At 43.7% G+C, this 19,417-nt stretch overlaps 1 protein-coding gene across 3 annotated transcripts in view; it reads left to right on the plus strand.

Annotated features, from left to right (window-relative positions):
* The window catches only part of ZFYVE26 (zinc finger FYVE-type containing 26), a 69,933-nt gene that overhangs the window by 32,751 nt on the left and 17,765 nt on the right, over nt 1–19,417 (plus strand). For all 3 annotated transcript variants that reach the window (XM_034992967.1, XM_034992966.1, XM_034992965.1), the window contains exons 23-35: nt 659–763; nt 2,360–2,482; nt 2,884–3,060; nt 4,472–4,718; nt 5,448–5,549; nt 7,539–7,702; nt 8,754–8,890; nt 10,785–10,816; nt 11,471–11,607; nt 12,710–12,930; nt 16,494–16,641; nt 16,902–17,111; nt 17,597–17,815. In XM_034992967.1, coding sequence (XP_034848858.1) covers nt 659–763; nt 2,360–2,482; nt 2,884–3,060; nt 4,472–4,718; nt 5,448–5,549; nt 7,539–7,702; nt 8,754–8,890; nt 10,785–10,816; nt 11,471–11,607; nt 12,710–12,930; nt 16,494–16,641; nt 16,902–17,111; nt 17,597–17,815 — 2,022 coding nt within the window. The remainder of the gene's footprint in view (nt 1–658; nt 764–2,359; nt 2,483–2,883; nt 3,061–4,471; nt 4,719–5,447; nt 5,550–7,538; nt 7,703–8,753; nt 8,891–10,784; nt 10,817–11,470; nt 11,608–12,709; nt 12,931–16,493; nt 16,642–16,901; nt 17,112–17,596; nt 17,816–19,417) is intronic.

The raw sequence follows: 19,417 nt of genomic DNA on the forward strand, positions 1-19,417 counted from the left end.
ATTTCAAGAGCCGTTTTGAAAGGCTGCGTGGAAGTGACAGTTTAAAAATGAAAGATTGTTTGGGGATGTGTGTTATATTCAAGATCAAGAGGCCCAGGGAGACAGATTTAGGTGGTATGGCTACATAGCAAGTATAAAGTTTATGCTAATTTTTCCACGTATACTTGGAACCAAACAGAGTCCAGAGACCCAGCAGAGCAAGTAAAGATAGCAGATGAGAAAGATCTTCTTTCCACTCTTCCTCAGCACTTTTCATGCGAGCTAAAATGCTTGCATGAAGGGCAATCCCACAGAGCATTCAAGCTGGAAGAATATTTTGGGTAGAGTTTTTAAGATGGAGGAGCATGGGACAAGTGACCCCAGGAGTTTGAACAAGCTATGAAGCACAGAAGCCTCTGCGAATTGCTCTCATAAGTGAAAGGCCCCAATCCTGGCCTCCCCGCTCAGCCTTTGCTCCCTGAGGATACCTCCTGGATATGTTCACTCACCTTTCCAGTCTTTGCCTCATTTGCTTTAATTCTTCCTCTCTCCTGGCAAGTTTTGACAGCTTGACATTGGGACAAAAACCTAGGGGTGGCCCATCCCTGGAAACTCGATGACTTGTTCGTGGAGGGGGAAGCTGCAGTGTGGTTTGATAGTTCTTCCTGTCTTTCCTTAGATTCTAGGTTTGCAGGCTACCCCAGTGTGGTGTGACTGGCAGAGCCTGAGGAACTGTTGCATTGAGGACCCATCAACTGTCATGAACATGATTCTAGAAGCAAAGGTACTATTTTCCTGAGTGGTATTCCCCTTTCTCCCCTTCTTGGAGTTGCACCTCCTTACCTGGTTGTGTAGACCCCTTTCCGCATGTCAGTGTCCACATTTTTTTGGTAACTACATCACATTTTTTTTTCTTTTTGTGTGTGTGAAATTTACCAATGTACAGAGAAGTGTAGAGAATAATACAATGGATGCGTTTGTACTATCACCCTACACGGTATATACTGAGTACAGAATGTAGAGCTACTGGTGGACTTGTTGAATCATCAGGCATGAGCATCTGCACCTTTACTGAGACATTGCAAATTGCTCTTAAGATCAGTACGTTTGTAGTTCCTGTTACTCCACATCCTTATGGCATTTGATATTGTCCAACTTCTCCCTTTGTGCCAGTAGGATGGTATCTCATGACTGTTTGAATTTACATTTCCATGATTACTAATGACCTTGAATGCCTTTTCATATATTTATTGAACATGTGAGTGCTAAATAGAATTTTATTTATTCTTTAAGGAGCCGATATACCATAGTTCAAAATGTGGTTGTGCTCATTCAGATGTTCATGCATTGAAGAAACCTTTATTGACCATGTATTATTTGCCACTGTAGTAGATGGTGGTGAAACAAAGATAACTAAGCTTAGTCCTTGACCTTGTGTGGCTCACATTTTGGGAAGAGGGGTGATATGGCACACATCCCTAGATGATTGCGATATATCAAGTGACAGAAGTAAACCCAGACTGTGGTGGGAGCACAGGCAGGGCACCTGATGTAGCCTGAGAAACAAGCATCCTGAACAAGGTGGCCCCAGGCAGAGTTGTGGGGAAGGCATTCCAGATGGCACCATATTAAAATACTCGGGCAAAGCCTCGGGAATTCCATTTTCTGAAACTTTAATCCAAGGTTCACAAATTGGGGTTGGGGAGTAGCAGACAGGGACATGGACAGAATCCATGCCCAGCATGTATGTTTGGCCCATGCAATATTGGTCTGTTGAATTTGATTTTTTCATGTTAATTTTATTGCCAACATTTTAAAATAGGGAAATTTTTTAATTTAAAAAAATTTTTTTTGGTTTTTTGAAGTTTGGCAATACTGGGTTTGCACATTCATATGGCAACGGAGCTGAGTATGCACTATCTCCTTTGTGTTTTGTTCTTTATGTTAATTCCAGCATAATTGACATTTAGTATTATATTAGTTTCATTGTACAATATACTGATTCAACAATTCTATCCATTACTCGGCTCTGTCTCCTTTGGACAATCTTAGTCTTCCCCACTTCCTTAATATCTCCCCAGGGCTGACATGAAGTGTCAGTGACTTCATGTCTCCTGTTTCTTTTTTATGCTAGATCTCAGAGGAAAGTGATATCATTAATCATCAAGCTACTTTGGTATTTTCATAACTCCCTTGGCACTCTAGTCCTTTGAGTTTATGAGCCCACTTTAATCCCAGAGTGAAGTTCCCATCAGCACTTAACCAAACTTTCCTGGGGGCTTTAGCAGACTCAAGACTGCTGAGAAAAATCAGGCAAAAGCTGGATGTGTGACAAGGTCAGTGATTAAAAGGGACTGAAGCCGTGTGTGTTTCCTTCCAGGAATATGGACTGTGTGAGGAGTGGGGCTGCCTCTACCCAATTCCAAGAGAGCAGTTAATCAGCCTACATCAGAAGCATCTTCTCCACCTTCTAGAAAGAGGAGATCATGAAAAGGCTCTGCAAGTAAGCCTCTGTCTCTTTCCATTTTTCTTTTGGGATAAGACAAAAAGGTCAGTCAAATCAGATGGCTTTGTTCATGCTGAATACCATGCAAAGCATTTGCAATCTCAGATCTACCGCTTCATGTCCTTCAGGAGTCCTTCTTGGCCTCAAGATGATTGTAGTCCTCTTCAGTGAAGGTACCTAGCCCTGCCTTTAATGCCTGATGGTCAGCAGGATCCAGGATTCTGCTAAACTGGTCAAAGTCATCATTTGTGAAGCTGCAGGGGTGGTGAAAGAAAAAGTGCAGAGAAGGGATTAGTCCAAAATTAATAAACCTAAATGTTCCATTCCCAAATAAAATAAGGCTGGCCTGAGTTCTTTATGGGCTTTCACCTTTCTCCTCTACCCTTCTCTTACAATAGCTCCTGCGAAGAATTCCTGATCCCACAATGTGCCTTGAGGTCACAGAGCAATCCCTTGACCAGCACCCTAGCTTGGCCGCTTCTCACTTCCTGGCCAACTACCTCACCACGCACTTCTACGGAGAACTGACTGCTGTCCGACGCCGTGAAATCCAGGCACTGTACATGGGATCCAAGGTCAGGAAAGAAGCGGGGGAGTTGGGAAGGCATGCCTGGAGGAGAGACCACTGGCCCAGCTCCCGCTTCAGAACTTAACCTTTCAATGGCTCTTCTCCCAGACATCTGTCATTCTTGGCCTATGCTATATAAAACCTTTATCCAGCAGCCCACTCCTTCATCCCTTAGGAGTTGTCATTCTCTTACTGCCTTGTCTCCAAAGTGAATTCTACATGGCCCTCTTAAGTTCTCTTTGTGGTTTCCCTGGTATCTGCTACATCAGTGTTCTCAATGTAGACCATGTAGTAGAATCACCTGGACTTGGGGAAAAAAAAAAAAAACAACTGTTGACCTTTACCCCAGATCAATTAAAACTGAATCTCTTGGGACAGGGCCTGCCTATCTTCCAAAGAGATTCTGAGGTAAGGATTTCATACTACTGCTTAATAACCTACTCTATGCTAAAAAAAAAAAAAGAGTTAATTCTCTAGGTAATGAGGTCCTTACCTTTGATGTGTAACCTCGGAGACACTAATGGAAGAAATTACAAACTAGAAAAAGTAATCTGGAGAAGGGGGGTTTGGGGAGAAATGGGGCCCTCTGACACTGTTCTAATGATTCTGATTGGCAGTCATATCTACCACTCCATGAGTATGGAACTCGCCTCACAAATAGAACGAGTGCTGGGAGAACCATCAATATGAGCACTGACTCACTTGTTAAGAGTTCAACTACATAAAATGTTCCTAAAGAAGATGCACTCTTTTTTTTTTTTTTTTGATGCACTGTAACTAAATGGGGGGAATCCTTGAAAACGCAATGAGCAGAGCCAGTGGACCTATTTCAAGCCTAGTGATAATAGTCTCTAGGAGTGTAGAGACATCATTTACCTCCAGGACACTGGAGGTACTAGGTTTAGGCAGCCTACTGATATCACCTTATATTGCTCATTCTAATTAAGCCTCAGATAGACAGAATGGTGGCTTTAAGGATCAGGTAGGGTTCAACTATACCTGGAGGTGCCACCTGTGGGTCAAACCCAGTCCTCAGCCTGCTTTTGTGAATCAGGTTCTTTTGGAACATAAATTCGTATACTCATTTACATATGGCCTTTGGCTGCTTTCACACCCCACTGGCAGAGCTGAATAGTTCCCACAGAGACTTCATGGCCCATGAAGCCTAAAATACATATTATCTGACCCCTTACAGAGAAAGTTAGCCAACCTCTCACCTGAAGTACTTCTTGATTGCCACCTGAAAGATTGAAATAGGAGTTCAGCCTTGCTTCCAGAAAGACTACTAGCCAGCCCTAGTAGTTGGCCATGTGCCTTTGGTCCCTGCTCCCCTTCCCCCTCCCAGTAAGAACCTTGGATTCCTTCTGAAATGTTCTAATGATTGTTTTCTTTACTCTGTGGATCTACCCTACAAACAGGTTCTGCTGACCCTACCTGAGCCACACCGGGCCAGCTACTCCCACTTGTCCTCTAACCCCCTCCTCATGCTGGAGCAGCTACTCATGAACATGAAAGTGGATTGGGCCACTGTGGCTGTGCAGACTCTGCACCAGCTGCTGGCCGGGCAGGAGATTGGCTTCACCATGGATGACGTTGACTCACTGCTCTCCAGATATGCGGCAAAAGCCTTGGACTTCCCATACTCTCTGAGGGAGAAACGATCAGGTAACTGCCAACATCCTAATGGCGGCTCCACCTGGAGGAGGAAACACCGTACCACATCCTTAGTTATAATTTGTCTTCATTTATTATTTTGAGCTGATCAAGAATGAAAAGAATGTACTTCCATAGAGATAGCTCTTTGCTATACAGGAGACCTCTTGGCCTTGGAGGAAGTGGCAGGCTAACCAGAATTATAGTATGGTAGATTACCACTATGCAAACATAAAGGTCTGGGAAACAAAACATGCTGGGAGTGGTCTCTGTCTGGCCTTGGCGCAGTGGACTCTTATGTACCATCATTCTGTATTGAGGGCATGCGCTGTTCCCAGGGTCACATCAGATACCACTAGTACGTGAGCCGAGCCTCTTCCAGAATGAAGAAAATGAAATAATTATAGGCTGATGTTCCCAGACAGCTTTTTGTTCTCTTACTCTCTACCCTCCAGGGCCATCATTTAAATGTCTTCTATTTCCCTTGGGGCATTTTTAGATTTATTTTGTAAACTTCTAATAGCTACTTCATTATTTCATGCGTCTAAACATAGTTTGCTTTTTGAGGCGTTGAAGAAGCATGCTTGCTGTTGTCTTGGAAGTACCTCCGCCAGGCTTTTTACACCTGGCAGAATCATGGGATGACAGCAAAGCAGCAGGGCTTTAAATTAAATGTCTAGCAGAGTGAGTAAAGATGCTTATGGTAGGATGATATTTTGTCAGCATTTTCCCTCTCTCCAGATTCTGTGACTCACCTCCAGGAAATCAGTCAAGTTTCAGACCTGGAGACCTTGTCTAGATCCCCGTCGGCAGAGTTTTCTGCCGCTGCTGCAGCTGTTCCTGGTAAGGACAGGTTCTGAGAGTTATCCATGGTTTAGTTCAAACTTGCCTAATTCTGACTTTCTGATTCTTTTGCCTCTTTTTTCATTTCCAGTTACGGTATTCTTGTTTTTGGTTCATTCCAGCTTTGTATATCCCAGAAAATTTAACAATAAATTCTTGTTATTTGCAGTAGTATTTCTATAAGATCTCTGCAAACACTGAATTAGCAAATACTGAACCATTGCTCGTAGGGAAAATGTGTGTGTGTGTGTGTGTGTGACTTAGATTGAAATTGAAATTGAAAACAATTCATCCCGGTAGATTTTATTTTATTTTACCAAAGAGAAAAAGAGGTTTAGAAGTGTTAAAGTGACTTGCCTGAGGCAAACCCATTAATGAGTGCCTAATGAGAGTTTGGGATTGAGACCCTGTCCAGCTCGCCCGAGAGCCGGAACTTCTTTCACCACCCCACACTGTCCCCTACCATCTCCATCCCCCATCACCTCTGTATGAGAACTGAAATAAGAAAGCAGAACATCACCTTGTTCATCCTCAGATGAGAACCTGCATGTCAGGTGTCTCAAATTATTCACTCTGCCCATGTCTACAAGGGCACTGCCAATACTGATTTTGAGGTTACAAGTAAATTTTGGTTGGGCAAATGCACAAATACAGACTCTGCTAATAGGGAGGATAAAGTATATTCAGTCCTCACGATCATTCTGTCACTCTGCTGCAAGTTCGTTATTTATGTCTGTTACCTACACAGGGCACAGGCTCCTTCAAGACCTCAGCCGTGTCTTGATCACTCCTTTTCACCACCCCCTTCTCCCCCAGTCCCTGGCCCCTTGCACAATGGCCTACAGTCCTCAGAGGAAGCTTCAGCAAGTGTTTGTTTTGCCAACAGTCAAGGGCACGGGATTCCAGGGGGAGATATATGGGCACTGCAAAGAGTCAGTATGTTTTTCAGTTCTCTTTTTCTGTGACCTGCCAACCTTTCTCTGCTAGGTGACAGGAAATTTCCTTAGATACCATAAAGCAAAGATGGTGGCATTTCATGGCCGTACTTTGAAAATTAGCCATGCTTTACAGTAACCAGCAGACCTGAGGGAAGGGCTCAGACTTATAGGTATACGAACAGCCTCATGCATCTGCATATGACAGCCTGAGCACCTTTGGTTTACTTTTTTTTTTTTAGCTTTTTATTGTGGACATTTTCCAATATACAAAAGTAGAATAGTATACTGAGGTCTCACATACCTATGGCCCAACTACAATAATTACCATCTCACAATGGCCATTCTTGTTCCATTATACCCTTATGCCACTACCGGGTTATTTTGAAGCAAGTGCTAGATTTCATATGATTTTGTTTATAAACATATCAGTATATATCTCTAAAAGGTAAGGATATTTACAAAACAAAACCGTAACATCATCATCATACCTAAAAACGAATGATTTCTTACTATTACCAACTATCCAGTCAGCATTCACATTTCCCCAGTTGTCTCAATTTTTTTTTAGAATTGTTTTTTCTAGAATCAAAATCTAAATAATGTCCACACATGGCATTTAGCTAAAATACCTCTCAGGTCTCTTAATCAATTTGGTTCCCCTACCTCTTTTTTATCTGTGGAGGAAACTAGCTCATTTGTCCTGTAGAGCTTCCCACATGCTAGATTTCACTGATGGCCACCCTGCAGTCTGGGTCTCAGTCCTCTCTATATCCAGCACACTGGTTGGTAGATCTAGAAGCTTGATTTGATTCAGGCTTAATATTTTTTGGTAAGCATATTTGATAGGTGTTTGTGTGCCTTCCATCAGGAGACACACAGTGTCCAGGTGTCTCTCTTTTTATGATGCAGTCAGCCATTAATGACCGTTAGCTGGATATATTATTACAGTAGAGGTTTGAAACATGGTGAAATTCTGATTTTCTCATTCCTTCTTCATTTATAAGCTGAACTATTGATCACCTTGTACTCTGACTTTGGCTCTGACTCCCAGGTGTCTCCACTACACATTCCCCCAGTCCAAGGGAGAGGAGCTTCCCAGAGAGTCAGCCCCCACCAGAGTTTGTCCCCCCAGCAGCACCCCCTGGCAGGCATCAGTGGGTGCCTGATGAGAGTGCGAGCATCTGCATGGTCTGCTGCAGGGAGCGCTTCACCATGGTAAGCAGCGTTGGTCTCCAGCTTTGCCTGCAGGGGAAGTGAAAGGAAACTGCCAGTTCATGAGCCCAGTGTTTATAGTCACCTCCTGTCCCCAAGAGGATATTGGTATTTTCAGAAGAACTACCAAATCCAAGACTTTGGGTTTAACTTTGACCTAACCACATGTATTTTCTGGATTCAGACAGGTGGTAGACACCCTCAGGTAGCCTTAAATTCTAAAGTCTTTGCCATTCTCATGACTAAACAGAGGCAGAGTGGCATAGCAGGAGGAGTCACCAACACCAGGAGATCTTGTTTCTAGCTCCCCTTTTGCTATAAGACAGGTGGCCTGGTAGTGGTTTTATGTACTGACTCTGGAGACAGAGGACCTGGGTTCTAATCCCAGCTCTGCCTCTTATTAGCAGTGTGACTTTTTCAGTCTCAGATGCTCACTTGTAAGCTAGGGATGATATATTGTGTGGCACGTGGAGTTATAAGGACCAGTTATGATGACAAATGTTACCACACTTAGCACCGTACTGACTGGCACATTAGCTCAGGGCTGATGAGAACAACGATAATGTGATTGCTCTGTGTCTCTTTCCCCCTTATCCCCTCATCTGCGAAGGGTGTGTAATATGTCTGTCAACCTCTTAGAGTGAAATGAGGCAGTACTAATGAAAGCATCTTGAAAAAAGGACACTTTCTCGTTGTCATCAATGCCATGAAAACGTGTGATTTGCACTGGCTGAGAAAGTCACTTCTTACACACTGTTTTTGCTGTATCTTCACACATTGCCTCTGCAGACAGGTATAACTTGTTAGGAACTATTGCAAAACTGCCCATCACTTGGGCCCCTTTGCCCACCATCTGAGACATACCTTTAAATGTCAGCTTCTTCAAGGCAAGGACTAGGTGTTCTTTCTCAGTAGAAGCCCAAACACCTGGTATTCTTAGTAAGTTACAGGTGACTAATACCAAAGATAAGTGGGTTGACAGGTAGACTCACAATTCCTACAATCTCACCTTCTCTCGCTCCCTTTTTTTTTTCTTCCCAATGACACTCATCAGTTCAACAGGCGTCATCATTGTCGCCGCTGTGGCCGGCTAGTGTGCAGTGCCTGCTCCACTAAGAAAATGGTGGTGGAAGGCTGCAGAGAGAGCCCTGCTCGTGCGTGTGATCAGTGCTATAGTTACTACAACAAAGAGTGAGTGTCCATAGCGGGGCCGCTACTTCCGTTGACCTCTGCACACCCATCCTCCCCTGAGGTCGGGGGTTCTTGGAGTCTAATTGTGGAGAGCATCTCAAATCTGGAACAGTGGCAGCAAGTTTTAATTTAACAGTCACACTAAAATGCCATTAACTCTACAGCAATACGTTTGACCTTTGTCAGAGAAACTTCTAAGAGAGGAAGGAAGCAGAGCTCAAGGTTCTTACATAGTGTTCTCCCTGAAATCAGAACACTTGATTCCTGACCAAGGCCATTAATCTTAGTTTGCCTCACCAGTTGTTCAACCTCACCAGTTGTTCAGCCACTCCTGCTTCCATTGGTCTCAGCTGGATTCAGAGGGTTATGTTCACACCTGCTGACTGTTCAAGCATCAGCTTGCATCAGTTCTAATCTAGCTAGTCATCCTGGCTTGTTATCCACATCTAGAAGAGCCCCCACACCTTCCTATGCAGTTTATCTAGTAACAAATTTCAGAGACTGCTTATACCTCTGGCAAGACAGATTAAGACTGTGTTTGTTGGCCTAGTGTTGCTCAATTTTTCTCACTACTTCTAGCAGCAAAGGAGGGTGAGACTAAGCCTCCTAGGCCATCTGGAAATATGAGCCAAAGCAACTCCTCAAAAGCAAATTACTTTGAATTCTTCATGTTTTGCTTCCAGATTTAAATTGATTTTACGTTCTGCTCAATAGCATTATTGAGTTTGTTTTAATATAAACATTTTTTGTCATTATTTACCATGATGATTACTGATCTCCTGGGAAGAAAGATATGCCATGCTTATATTGCAGTTTCTGTGATCCTGACATACCACTTACTTCCCTTGGGGTAGGAGACAGAAGAAATATCCATATACCATATTGCTGAGTTTGGAAATGAGCAGTTAGTATTGATGGAGATCCTTTCATTCAACAGTTACTCAAAAATAATCACTTCTTCCTCAAGGAGCCCCCACTTTAGTGGGGAGACCATTAACAGACCACAGACTCATTGGATGAGTGCAGTGGTGGAGCCACACAGCTTAGCCTGATGGTCAGAAGCTTTCTGAGAGGTGTGGCAACTTGTGTGAGCATTAGAGTATGAGAAGTTAGGAAAAGAAGCCAAAACAGGCATGCCCAGAAGTGGGAGTGACAACTGCAAAAGTAGGGGCAGGGAATATGTGGGTGCTTTGAGGAAGTGTAAATAGGTAGGTGGATAGGCTGAGGTAGTAGCTGGCATACCTTGGACTTAAAAACCTGACAGGTGAGCCAGGAGGACTTGCGCCCAAAGGCTTGAAGCTTGCTCTTTGGCGGCATGGGCTGGCGTTGACCAGCAGGCTTCTCATGCAGGTGATAGACTTTGACAAGAGCCAGTGGCAAAGTGGGGAGGACTTTAATGAGTTGAGCACCAGGTCATGGATGGCAGGAGTTGCTCACAAGAGATAACCAGGCTAGGTCGTAGGGCTTTATCTGCTGAAACTGCAAATGTGAAATATTTCTACCCTGAGAAGCTGTGGAACAATTTTAAGCAGAAGCATAACATGACCAGATTTGCATTTTTACAAGCTTGCTGTAGCTATAAAGGAGGGAGTAGGTTGACAGAGACAAGGATACCAATTGGGAAGCCATTACAAAGCCTCTAGCAATAAATGATGAGGGTCCTCTCTGAGGCAGGGATGGAGAGAGAGATGGGGACATTTCAAGAGGTATTGAAGAGACGGACAGAAAATGGTCAATGATTGGCTATGGCAGGTGAGGGACAGAAAAGAGTTTGGTTGTTTCCCTGATACATCTTACTTGGGCAACAATGTATATGGCAGTGCTTTATACCAACTGCGAAACAAAGAGGAGAGGAAGGGATTCGGGCATTTCATTTTGCTTTCTCTGTTTCCAGTGTGCCAGAGGAGAGTCCAGGACAACCGGAAGGTAAGGCGGAATCATAGTCCTGTGTCTCTTTGTTTATATGTTCAAGTTGGCTCTTCTTTCAGGGTTTCACCTGCAACTGATACCCTTAATACAGCAACTCATTCCAACTTGTTGGCCAAGGAAGAAAGAAAATTCTTGGCATTTCTATCAAGCTGTTTCTCTTAAAGTTTATTGTCCTGTTAACCTACCGTACTGGCCCATTAGCTTCCAGCATTCAGAAGGCCAGCAACCAAAGAATTTGGTCCCTGACTTTGAGTAGGTTATTTCTTTTTTTTCTCCTAGATTCCCTTTCACCGCCATCCTACCTCCATATGCTCCCTCCTTCCCCCTAGGCAATCACTATTAATAGTTTGGTTCATATCCTTCCACAGAGGTTAGTTTTTAGGGTAGCCAATGAGTCAGCCCTCCATTTGAGAAGGGTGTACATTTCAGAGTTTCTTGTGTGAAGCAGTGAGGTTGTATGACACTGTAACACTCATCCCGGAACTAACTAAAAAATTAGTTTGAGGTACCTAATGAGATCTTAAGGAAATAAAAAGGACCAAGGAGAGAGAACAGGCAGGTATCTGCGTGCAGCTCACGCCAGTTTTCTGGCTGGTGTTACACTGGACTGCTGGTCAGTGACTGACACATGAATGACACTTCTCTTCTCAGCACCAGACAGCTCCAAGAGTGAAAGTCCTCCATACTCAGCCGTGGTGAGAGTCCCCAAAGCAGCTGAGGTGGAATGGATTTTGGATCTGAATGAGGAGGAAAACGAGCTGGTGCGGAGTGAATTTTACTATGAGCAGGTAATAGCAATAAAACTTGATGGTCCTTTGAGTTTCTTTACAATGTGTAGTTATGGTAAGAAATACAGAGATAGCTGAACACAGCCTGGCCTTCACATGCTTAGAGTGTAATAATGTAGGAGCTAAGACCAGTAAACCAAATGAGGCAGAAAATGAAGAGCATCTTGGAAATGTATGAGACAGATCAGGAAAGGCTTCATGGGGCACCTGGGTAGCTCAGTCAGTTAAGCATCCAACTCTTGGTTTTGGCTCAGGTCATGATCTTAGGGCTGTGAGATCTATGCCCCGCATGGAGCCTGCTTAAGATTTCTTTCTCTCCCTTTCTCCCTGCCCCTCCCCTAAAATAAATAAATAAATAATAAAAAGAAAATTAAAAAGGAAAGGCTTCATGGAAGAAGTAGCATTTAAGATGATCCTTAAAAGAGTGGTAGGAGTATGACAAGCAGAAATTTGGGGGGAGGGGGGTGTAAGGAGAGTGAGGGTAGGAGAAGGACAAAAAGTACAAAATCAGAACATCTGAGCAAAGGCACAGTGTCAAAAATTGCAGGGCATGAGTAGGGGACTGGAAACGGTTTAATCTGAAGGAACGTAGGGTGTTCATAGAGAGGTAGTAAAAGGTAGGATTGAAATGGGCAATTTATGGACAAGGCCTTGAATTCTGCAGTAGGGAAAGTGTACTTGGTCGGCATGAAGGACCATGAAAGGTTTTGGAGTGTGCTTTGGACTATTAATTCAGCAGCAGTGTGTCCAGGCTTGAAGCCGAGACTTCTCCAGTAAGGGGACTGTCAGTCCAACCAGCAATAAGGAGGACCTGCACTAGTGGGAAAAAGGAAGGAAACATGTGGACAGTCCCAAGAAGTAGGTAACACATGAACACAGCTGCCTTCTTCCCAGTATCGTGACAGAAGCTAGCAGTGCCACTTAGAACATCTGAAATCTGTTTAGTTTCACTCATGCTTTGCCCTGGAAGTTTGGCTCCCTCCTCCAGTATATTTCAAGCCTGGTGAGCTGGAAAGAATAATTCCTGCCATCCAATGACATTTGAAGAATGCTTTGGTCCCTGAGCTCACTGTGTTTTTCTCTCTTCTTCCGCCCTGGCTAGTCCCCCAGCGCCTCCCTGTGCATTGCCATCCTGAACCTGCACCGGGACAGCATTGCCTGTGGCCACCAGCTGATCGAGCACTGCTGCAGGCTGTCCCAGGGCCTCACCAATCCCGAGGTGGATGCAGGGCTGCTCACAGACATCATGAAGCAGCTGCTCTTCAGTGCCAAGATGATGTTCGTCAAAGCCGGCCGGAGCCAGGACCTCGCTCTTTGTGACAGGTAAATGGGAGTGAGTCTTGGTTCTTTTACATGGTTATCATTTCTGTCTGGCTTCTTCTCCTGGCCCCACGATGAGTTCTCACATCACCATCCTCTCTCGGAAGATGCACTGAAAATGTTGTGCATCTCAGTTTGATGACAGTGAAATGCTGTTACCGGATCACAAGTGGTCTTCCTCTAGACAGCCTGGGTCCTCTTTCCCTTGGTAGATCCTCAAAGCAGAGTGTTCTCTAGCTCTGCCCAGTCAGAAAGAAAGTCAATACTTTGGTTAATTTGAAATTAAAATCAATTTAGGGGAGCATCTTTAGTCTCTATGGAACTTTCTGGCTTTTAAATAAAAATGTGTGCTCCCTAAATGTCCAGTGCTTAGCCTTGGCTGGAACTCTATCCCAGTCTTGACCAAATCCACAGTGTGGCCTCAGAAGTACTGGGTAACAGATCTATGAAGCGCACTGGGGACTGGTCTATCCCTGTGTCACAGATAGGAATCCTAGTCATAAAGTACCAGTATCTGTGGAAAAGGTGTCATTAGGCTCCAGAGCCCTGTACAACCTGCTCTGCCTCCAGTCATTAACTTGACAGTTGAAACTCCCAGTTCCCAGCTTATCCACCCAGATGTGTGACTCATGTTGTATGTTCTCAGCACTCAGTCCTAGCCAGATTTGGGAGCAGAGAGCATAATTTTCTTTGAAGTATAAGTGCCTCAGGCACTTGTTCAGAGTATTTGCCTGCAACTCCCAAGACAGCAGAGCGAGTGCAGTGAATCTCATCTGCAGTACTTCCTAGCTCTGTAACCTTGGACAAGTCTGTTAACTGCCCTGGGCCTCAGTTTCCTCCTCTGTAAAATGGGGATGTTAGTAATACTACTAGGGCACTTAGGATAAAATGAGAGTCTCCCTGTAAAGGGCTAAGAATTGAGCCTTTATACTCCAGAAATGCTAGTTTTATTATTTTCATTAACAAAACCGGAAGATTGAGAAAGGCAGGAGGAGGTGGGACAGAAAATGGAAGGAAGTATAAAGGAGTTAATTTCACTCTTTCTTACCAAGGGACAATAGATTCTACATCATTTTTCAAGTTAATAAATGAAGAAATGCGTGTATGTTAAAAGTTTTTCACTTTTTAAAAAATTGTTTTTATTTTTTTATTTTTTAAGATTTTATTTATTTGACAGAGACACAGTGAGAGAGGGAACAGAAGCAGGGGGAGTGGGAGAGGGAGAAGCAGGCTTCCCGCGGAGCAGGGAGCCCGATGTGGGGCTCGATCCCAGGACCCTGGGATCATAACCTGAGCCGAAGGCAGACGCTTAACGACTGAGCCACCCAGGCGCCCCTAAATTTTTTTTAAAGATTTTATTTATTGAGAGAGAGAAATTAAGAGGGAGAGGGAGAAGCAGCCCAGCTGAGCAGAGAGCCCAACCTGGGGCCCCATCCCAGGACTCTGGGATCATGACCTGAGCTGAAGGCAGACGATTAACCTACTGAGCCACCTGACACCCCAAGTAAGGTTTTTTAAAATAACTGTGAAGAGAACCAAAAATCTACCAATTTACCAGAAATGGAGAAGAGGGGAAAAGAACAAAAACCACTCCATATAGCAAAAAGTAGAGTTTAAGGCAAAAATTAAAATATATTTAAATATATTTCAAATATTAATAATGTAAATGAGATAAAATCTTATTAAAAGAAAAAAGTATTCAGATTGGGGAACAAAACAAATTTAACATCAAATCCTATACTTCTTTCAAAATCAAATATAAATGGACGAAATATCCACTCTAGACTGTTGGACAACAGAAATTAAGAAAGTGCTTACTTTGGAAGGATTCTCACCCCCAGATGCTGTGCACTTCTCTTGACAGTGTACAGCAATGGTTTCGAATTACACATTCTTTTTCCCCAATTCTGGATTCACACACCCATTCTAGAGGATTACTTCTTTTGTGCAGGTTTGCTGATGGTAGTGGATTCATCTCTCGTGTGATTTGCAAAGTATTTTTTCACTGTTTTTAACTCTTACTTCCTTCCAGTAGACATATAAATAAACAAATAAATGTTTAAAAACAGAACTCACATTACCTATTAAAAATGTATAATACAGGGACGCCTGGGTGGCTCAGTTGGTTAAGTGGCTGCCTTCGGCTCAGGTCATGATCCCAGCGTCCTGGGATCGGGTCCCACATCGGGCTCCTTGCTCAGCAGGGAGCCTGCTTCTCCCTCTGCCCGCCTCTCCCCCTGCTTGTGTTCTGTCTCTCTCTCTGACAAATAAATAAGTAAAATCTTTATAAAAAAAAAAATGTATAATACAGGGGCGCCTGGGTGGCTTAGTCGTTAAGCGCCTGCCTTCAGCTCAGGTCATGATCCCAGGGTCCTGGGATCGAGCCCCACATCAGGCTCCATGCTCAGTGGGAAGCCTGCTTCTCCCTCTCCCACTCACCCTGCTTATGTTCCCTCTCTCGCTGTGTCTCTCTCTGTCAAATAGATAAATAAAATCTTTTTAAAAAAATGTATAATACATTGTTATACCAAATTTGCTTTTACAATGTGTACTCTCCCTTACCCCGTTCCCACTAAGTTGAAAATGACTGATGTACTAAATCCCTTTCCAGGGAAATCAGCAGATAAGTCAGAATCCACAGGTTTTTTGACTAGAATATAACATATATTGCATAATGTATTTACTATGTAATATATATTGTGTAATATATATAATTATATTCAAGAACTTTGAGTGTAGGACTGTTTCAGGCAGCACTGGAGAGAGTGACCGAGTTCTCTGGGCTCTCTGTTGCTATAAGATTTTTGCAATCACCATGTGTCAGGAGTAAGATCAAAGGTGGCAGTGCTAGTGGGCTGTAGCAAGGACCTATTCTTAGCACAGGGAGTCAATGTCAAGTCCAGGAGACTAGAATCCAAGTGATTGCCCAGCAGCATCCCCAGGCAGTGGTAGTGATGTGACCTCTTTACTGGCTAGGAGTACAGGCCATGTACTCTCTCCCAAGCAAACAGGGTTCTAAAGAACCAAAAAACAAGTAATTGTGAGCATCCCTACCTTGAGTATTAATATCTAACATTTAATGAGTACCTACACAATTCTAGACTTAATCCTAAGGCCTTTTACTTGAGCTGTTTCATTTTATCCTTAAAATTCTGTTACTGTATCCATTTTGCAGATGAGTAAATTGAGGCAGAGAAGTTAACTAACTTGCCTAGGGTCATAGAGCTGCTGAGTGATGGAGTTGAATTCAGAGTCTGACTCCAGAGCCTTCTCTCACAGTGTTTATGTACCCCTCAACTCTCATTTTCACATTTCACATTGGAATTGAAATAGAAAGTTGTAAGCAGGGACGCCTGGGTGGCTCAAGCTTGAAGCAAGCCCCGCATCGGGCTCCCTGCCTCTGCCTGCTGCACCCCCTGCTTGCGCTCTTCCTCCCACTCTCGCTCGCTCTCTTCAAATAAATAAATTAATTTAATTAAATCTAAAAAAAAGAAAACTTGTAAGCAGCAACTATTTTTAGTAAGATTCTGTGGAGCCTCATTGCCTTGCCCCTTCCCTCCCTGTAGCTACATCAGCAAGGTGGATGTGCTGAATATCTTAGTTGCTGCCTCTTATCGCCACGTGCCACCTCTGGACCAGATCCTGCAGCCGGCTGCAGTAACCAGGCTAAGGAACCAGCTTTTGGAAGCTGAGTACTACCAACTGGGTGTTGAGGTAAGACGAAGACAAAGCTTACTTGTGCCCAACTGTAGTGAGTTGCCTTTGCCTACCCTTGCAAAAGGCTGTTGTCATCTCTCAGTTGCCTTCAGCCATGGGGAAGTAGCGAGGGCATAACAAGTTTGCCAGTTGGCGGTAATGGTAGGTGAGGTGATGGGGAAGGAAGATGATTGGCAATAATGGGAAACAACAGGTCTTTGGGACTTTCAGGCCTGGATTTAGGTACTTCTCACTAAAAGGAGCAGTTTTTCTTCCAGATCTCCACAAAGACTGGCCTCGATCCCACTGGTGCGTGGCACGCTTGGGGCATGGCCTGCCTCAAGGCTGGGAACCTCACTGCTGCACGGGAGAAGTTTAGTCGCTGTCTGAAGCCTCCTTTTGACCTCAATCAGCTGAGTCATGGCTCAAGACTGGTACAGGATGTGGTTGAATACCTGGAGTCCACAGTGAGACCACTCCTATCCTTGGTAAGAACATAGCAGGGGGAGGATCAGTTCAGGGAGGAAGGCGGCCCAGGAGCAGTAATGACCTGGGAAAGGATCAGCTTCCACTCAGCGTATAGTGGCAGTCCTGGCTCAGAGCTTCCAGGTTTAGATTTCGCTCATTCCATTATACATAATTAGCTAGTAACCATATATGGTTAGATAAGTAATACAAAGTCAATTTAAAAAAAAAAAAGCAAAGACGGAAAAGTATTTTTAAAATGATAAAAATGACATTTAATCCCATATCCAGACTTAAGTAGTGTTCAAATTTTGGTGAATTTTCTGTGTTATGTTTTTGAATGAAACAGTATTATAATATGGAGAATTTTGTATCCTGCCTGTTTTTCTGCCCTTCAAACTATATTGTGAGGCTACTTCCACATCCATAAATATTCTTTGAAAGCAATATTTTCAGAGGCTGCTGAGAATTTACTGAGTTTTCTTTTTCTTTTGCACTCTCCTGTCAGCAAGATGATGATTACTTTGCTACCTTGAAAGAACTGGAAGCTACCCTTCGGACCCAGAGCCTCTCCCTGGAGGTGATTCCTGAAGGGAGGATCATGAACAACACCTCCTACCAAGAATGCCTCTTCTACCTGCACAACTATAGCACCAACCTGGCCATCATCAGCTTCTACATGAGGCACAGCTGCCTGCGAGAAGCCTTGCTCCACCTCCTCAACAAGGTGGGACACACAGACCTACCTCTCAAAGTGCAGGACCTTCGGCTGGCCCACTTAGCTTTAAGGGCCGTGGGGGAAGGGGGGGTTGGTAAACCCCCTGAAACTTGACACTGTGTTGAGCTATGAGATCTCTGGCAGAGTCAGGTCAAAATGGAAAATTCTATCCATCCAAATTATGATTTGATATATGGGCAATAAGTCTTAACCTGGATCCAGATTGCCCTTCTGATTGGCGATGACAAATTTCATCCCTTCTCCCAAAACATAAAGCAGAATCAAATCGTAGTTGAGAGCATGGTCTCTGGAATTAGATGGTTGGTATAAGTGGTGTGACCTTGACCAAATTGCTTTACCTCTTGGTTTCTACACACCTCCCCACCTGCCCTGGGACTGTGTCCCACTGCGATTTAGCTGCTAATCCACCCAGAGTTGTTACAAGGGCCAGGAAACGCCCATGATCTCTATTTGGGCCCCAGATACCTAATGGAAGGAGAGTGTGCTCACCTTTTTTCTCTCTGACCTCCTCTGTCCTCCTCCCAAGGGGGCAGAGGCACCTCTGAAGTGCATTCTTTGGAGCCATTGTTAAGCAAAATCAGGATTCTGTTTCACCATGACCCTTTGGCATTCATTTTTTTTTATCAGAATGTTCTCCATGAATACTTTCTGAGGAATTGGCGGATCTTTACCAAATTTCATAGGAAATTAAAGGAGTTCAATACTTTAATTTCGATCTGCTGTCCTAATTCAAAATGGCAGCCAATGAAAGTTTACAAATGGACATATCTTCTAGGATTACTCCAAGTGAAGTCAACTGTTCACAGTCATGGTAACCATGCCCCTACAGGGTAACTACTAACCGGGTTCCAAAAATAAAGTAAGAGTTATTTTACTTAGAGTTTAACTGCTAATTTTTTCCTTTTCCTCAGTTTCCAAATGAGTTTTAGGGTAAAGCTGCTTCTCCCAAGCACAGATTGAGAGTGGAAATCAACCAGTTCTGTTTCTTCTGTTGACTAGTCCAGAGAGTTAAGCAGCTTACTTACTTATCTTGGTAGAAGCTGACAACAACATTACCCTGCTTTACATTTGTCAGATCGAGGAAGGAAGCCTTCTTTTTATCTCCTATAATCACGGTAACCCTTGAACTGAAATACCTTAATTCTCAAGCAGGTGGGAACAACAGAAAAGCACATTGTGAAAACTCCAACTGAATGGCTAGAGCCTGGAAGGTGTTCTTTTGCTAGCTTCATTCCCTGCCCTTTTCACCCCTTTTACCTGTCACACTGCCCCAGAGTGAGCTTTCTAAAACATAATACGTGTTATTTGTGTTATTCATAGTTCATGTTATCCTCCTCTCTGAAAGACCCTCAGGAGATCCCCGTGGCCACAAGGTGAAGTCCAAATTCCTTAGCATGCATACAGGACCCACCAAGATCAGGCCCCCTTATTTCTCCCGTTTATTTTCACTGCAAGGCCTATATATGCCCTACATTCCAGACTTACCAAATTATTTAAATTTTCCTGATTGTACCTTGCCCTTTCTGACCTCCATGAACCTGCATGTGCTGTCCCCCGTAACCTAGAATACCCTGCCCCTCTTCGTTTTCT

Source organism: Mirounga leonina, unplaced genomic scaffold (assembly GCF_011800145.1).
Source record: "Mirounga leonina isolate KUSES-001 unplaced genomic scaffold, KU_Mleo_1.0 Mir_82, whole genome shotgun sequence".
In the NCBI taxonomy this organism is placed as follows: Eukaryota; Metazoa; Chordata; class Mammalia; order Carnivora; family Phocidae; genus Mirounga; species Mirounga leonina.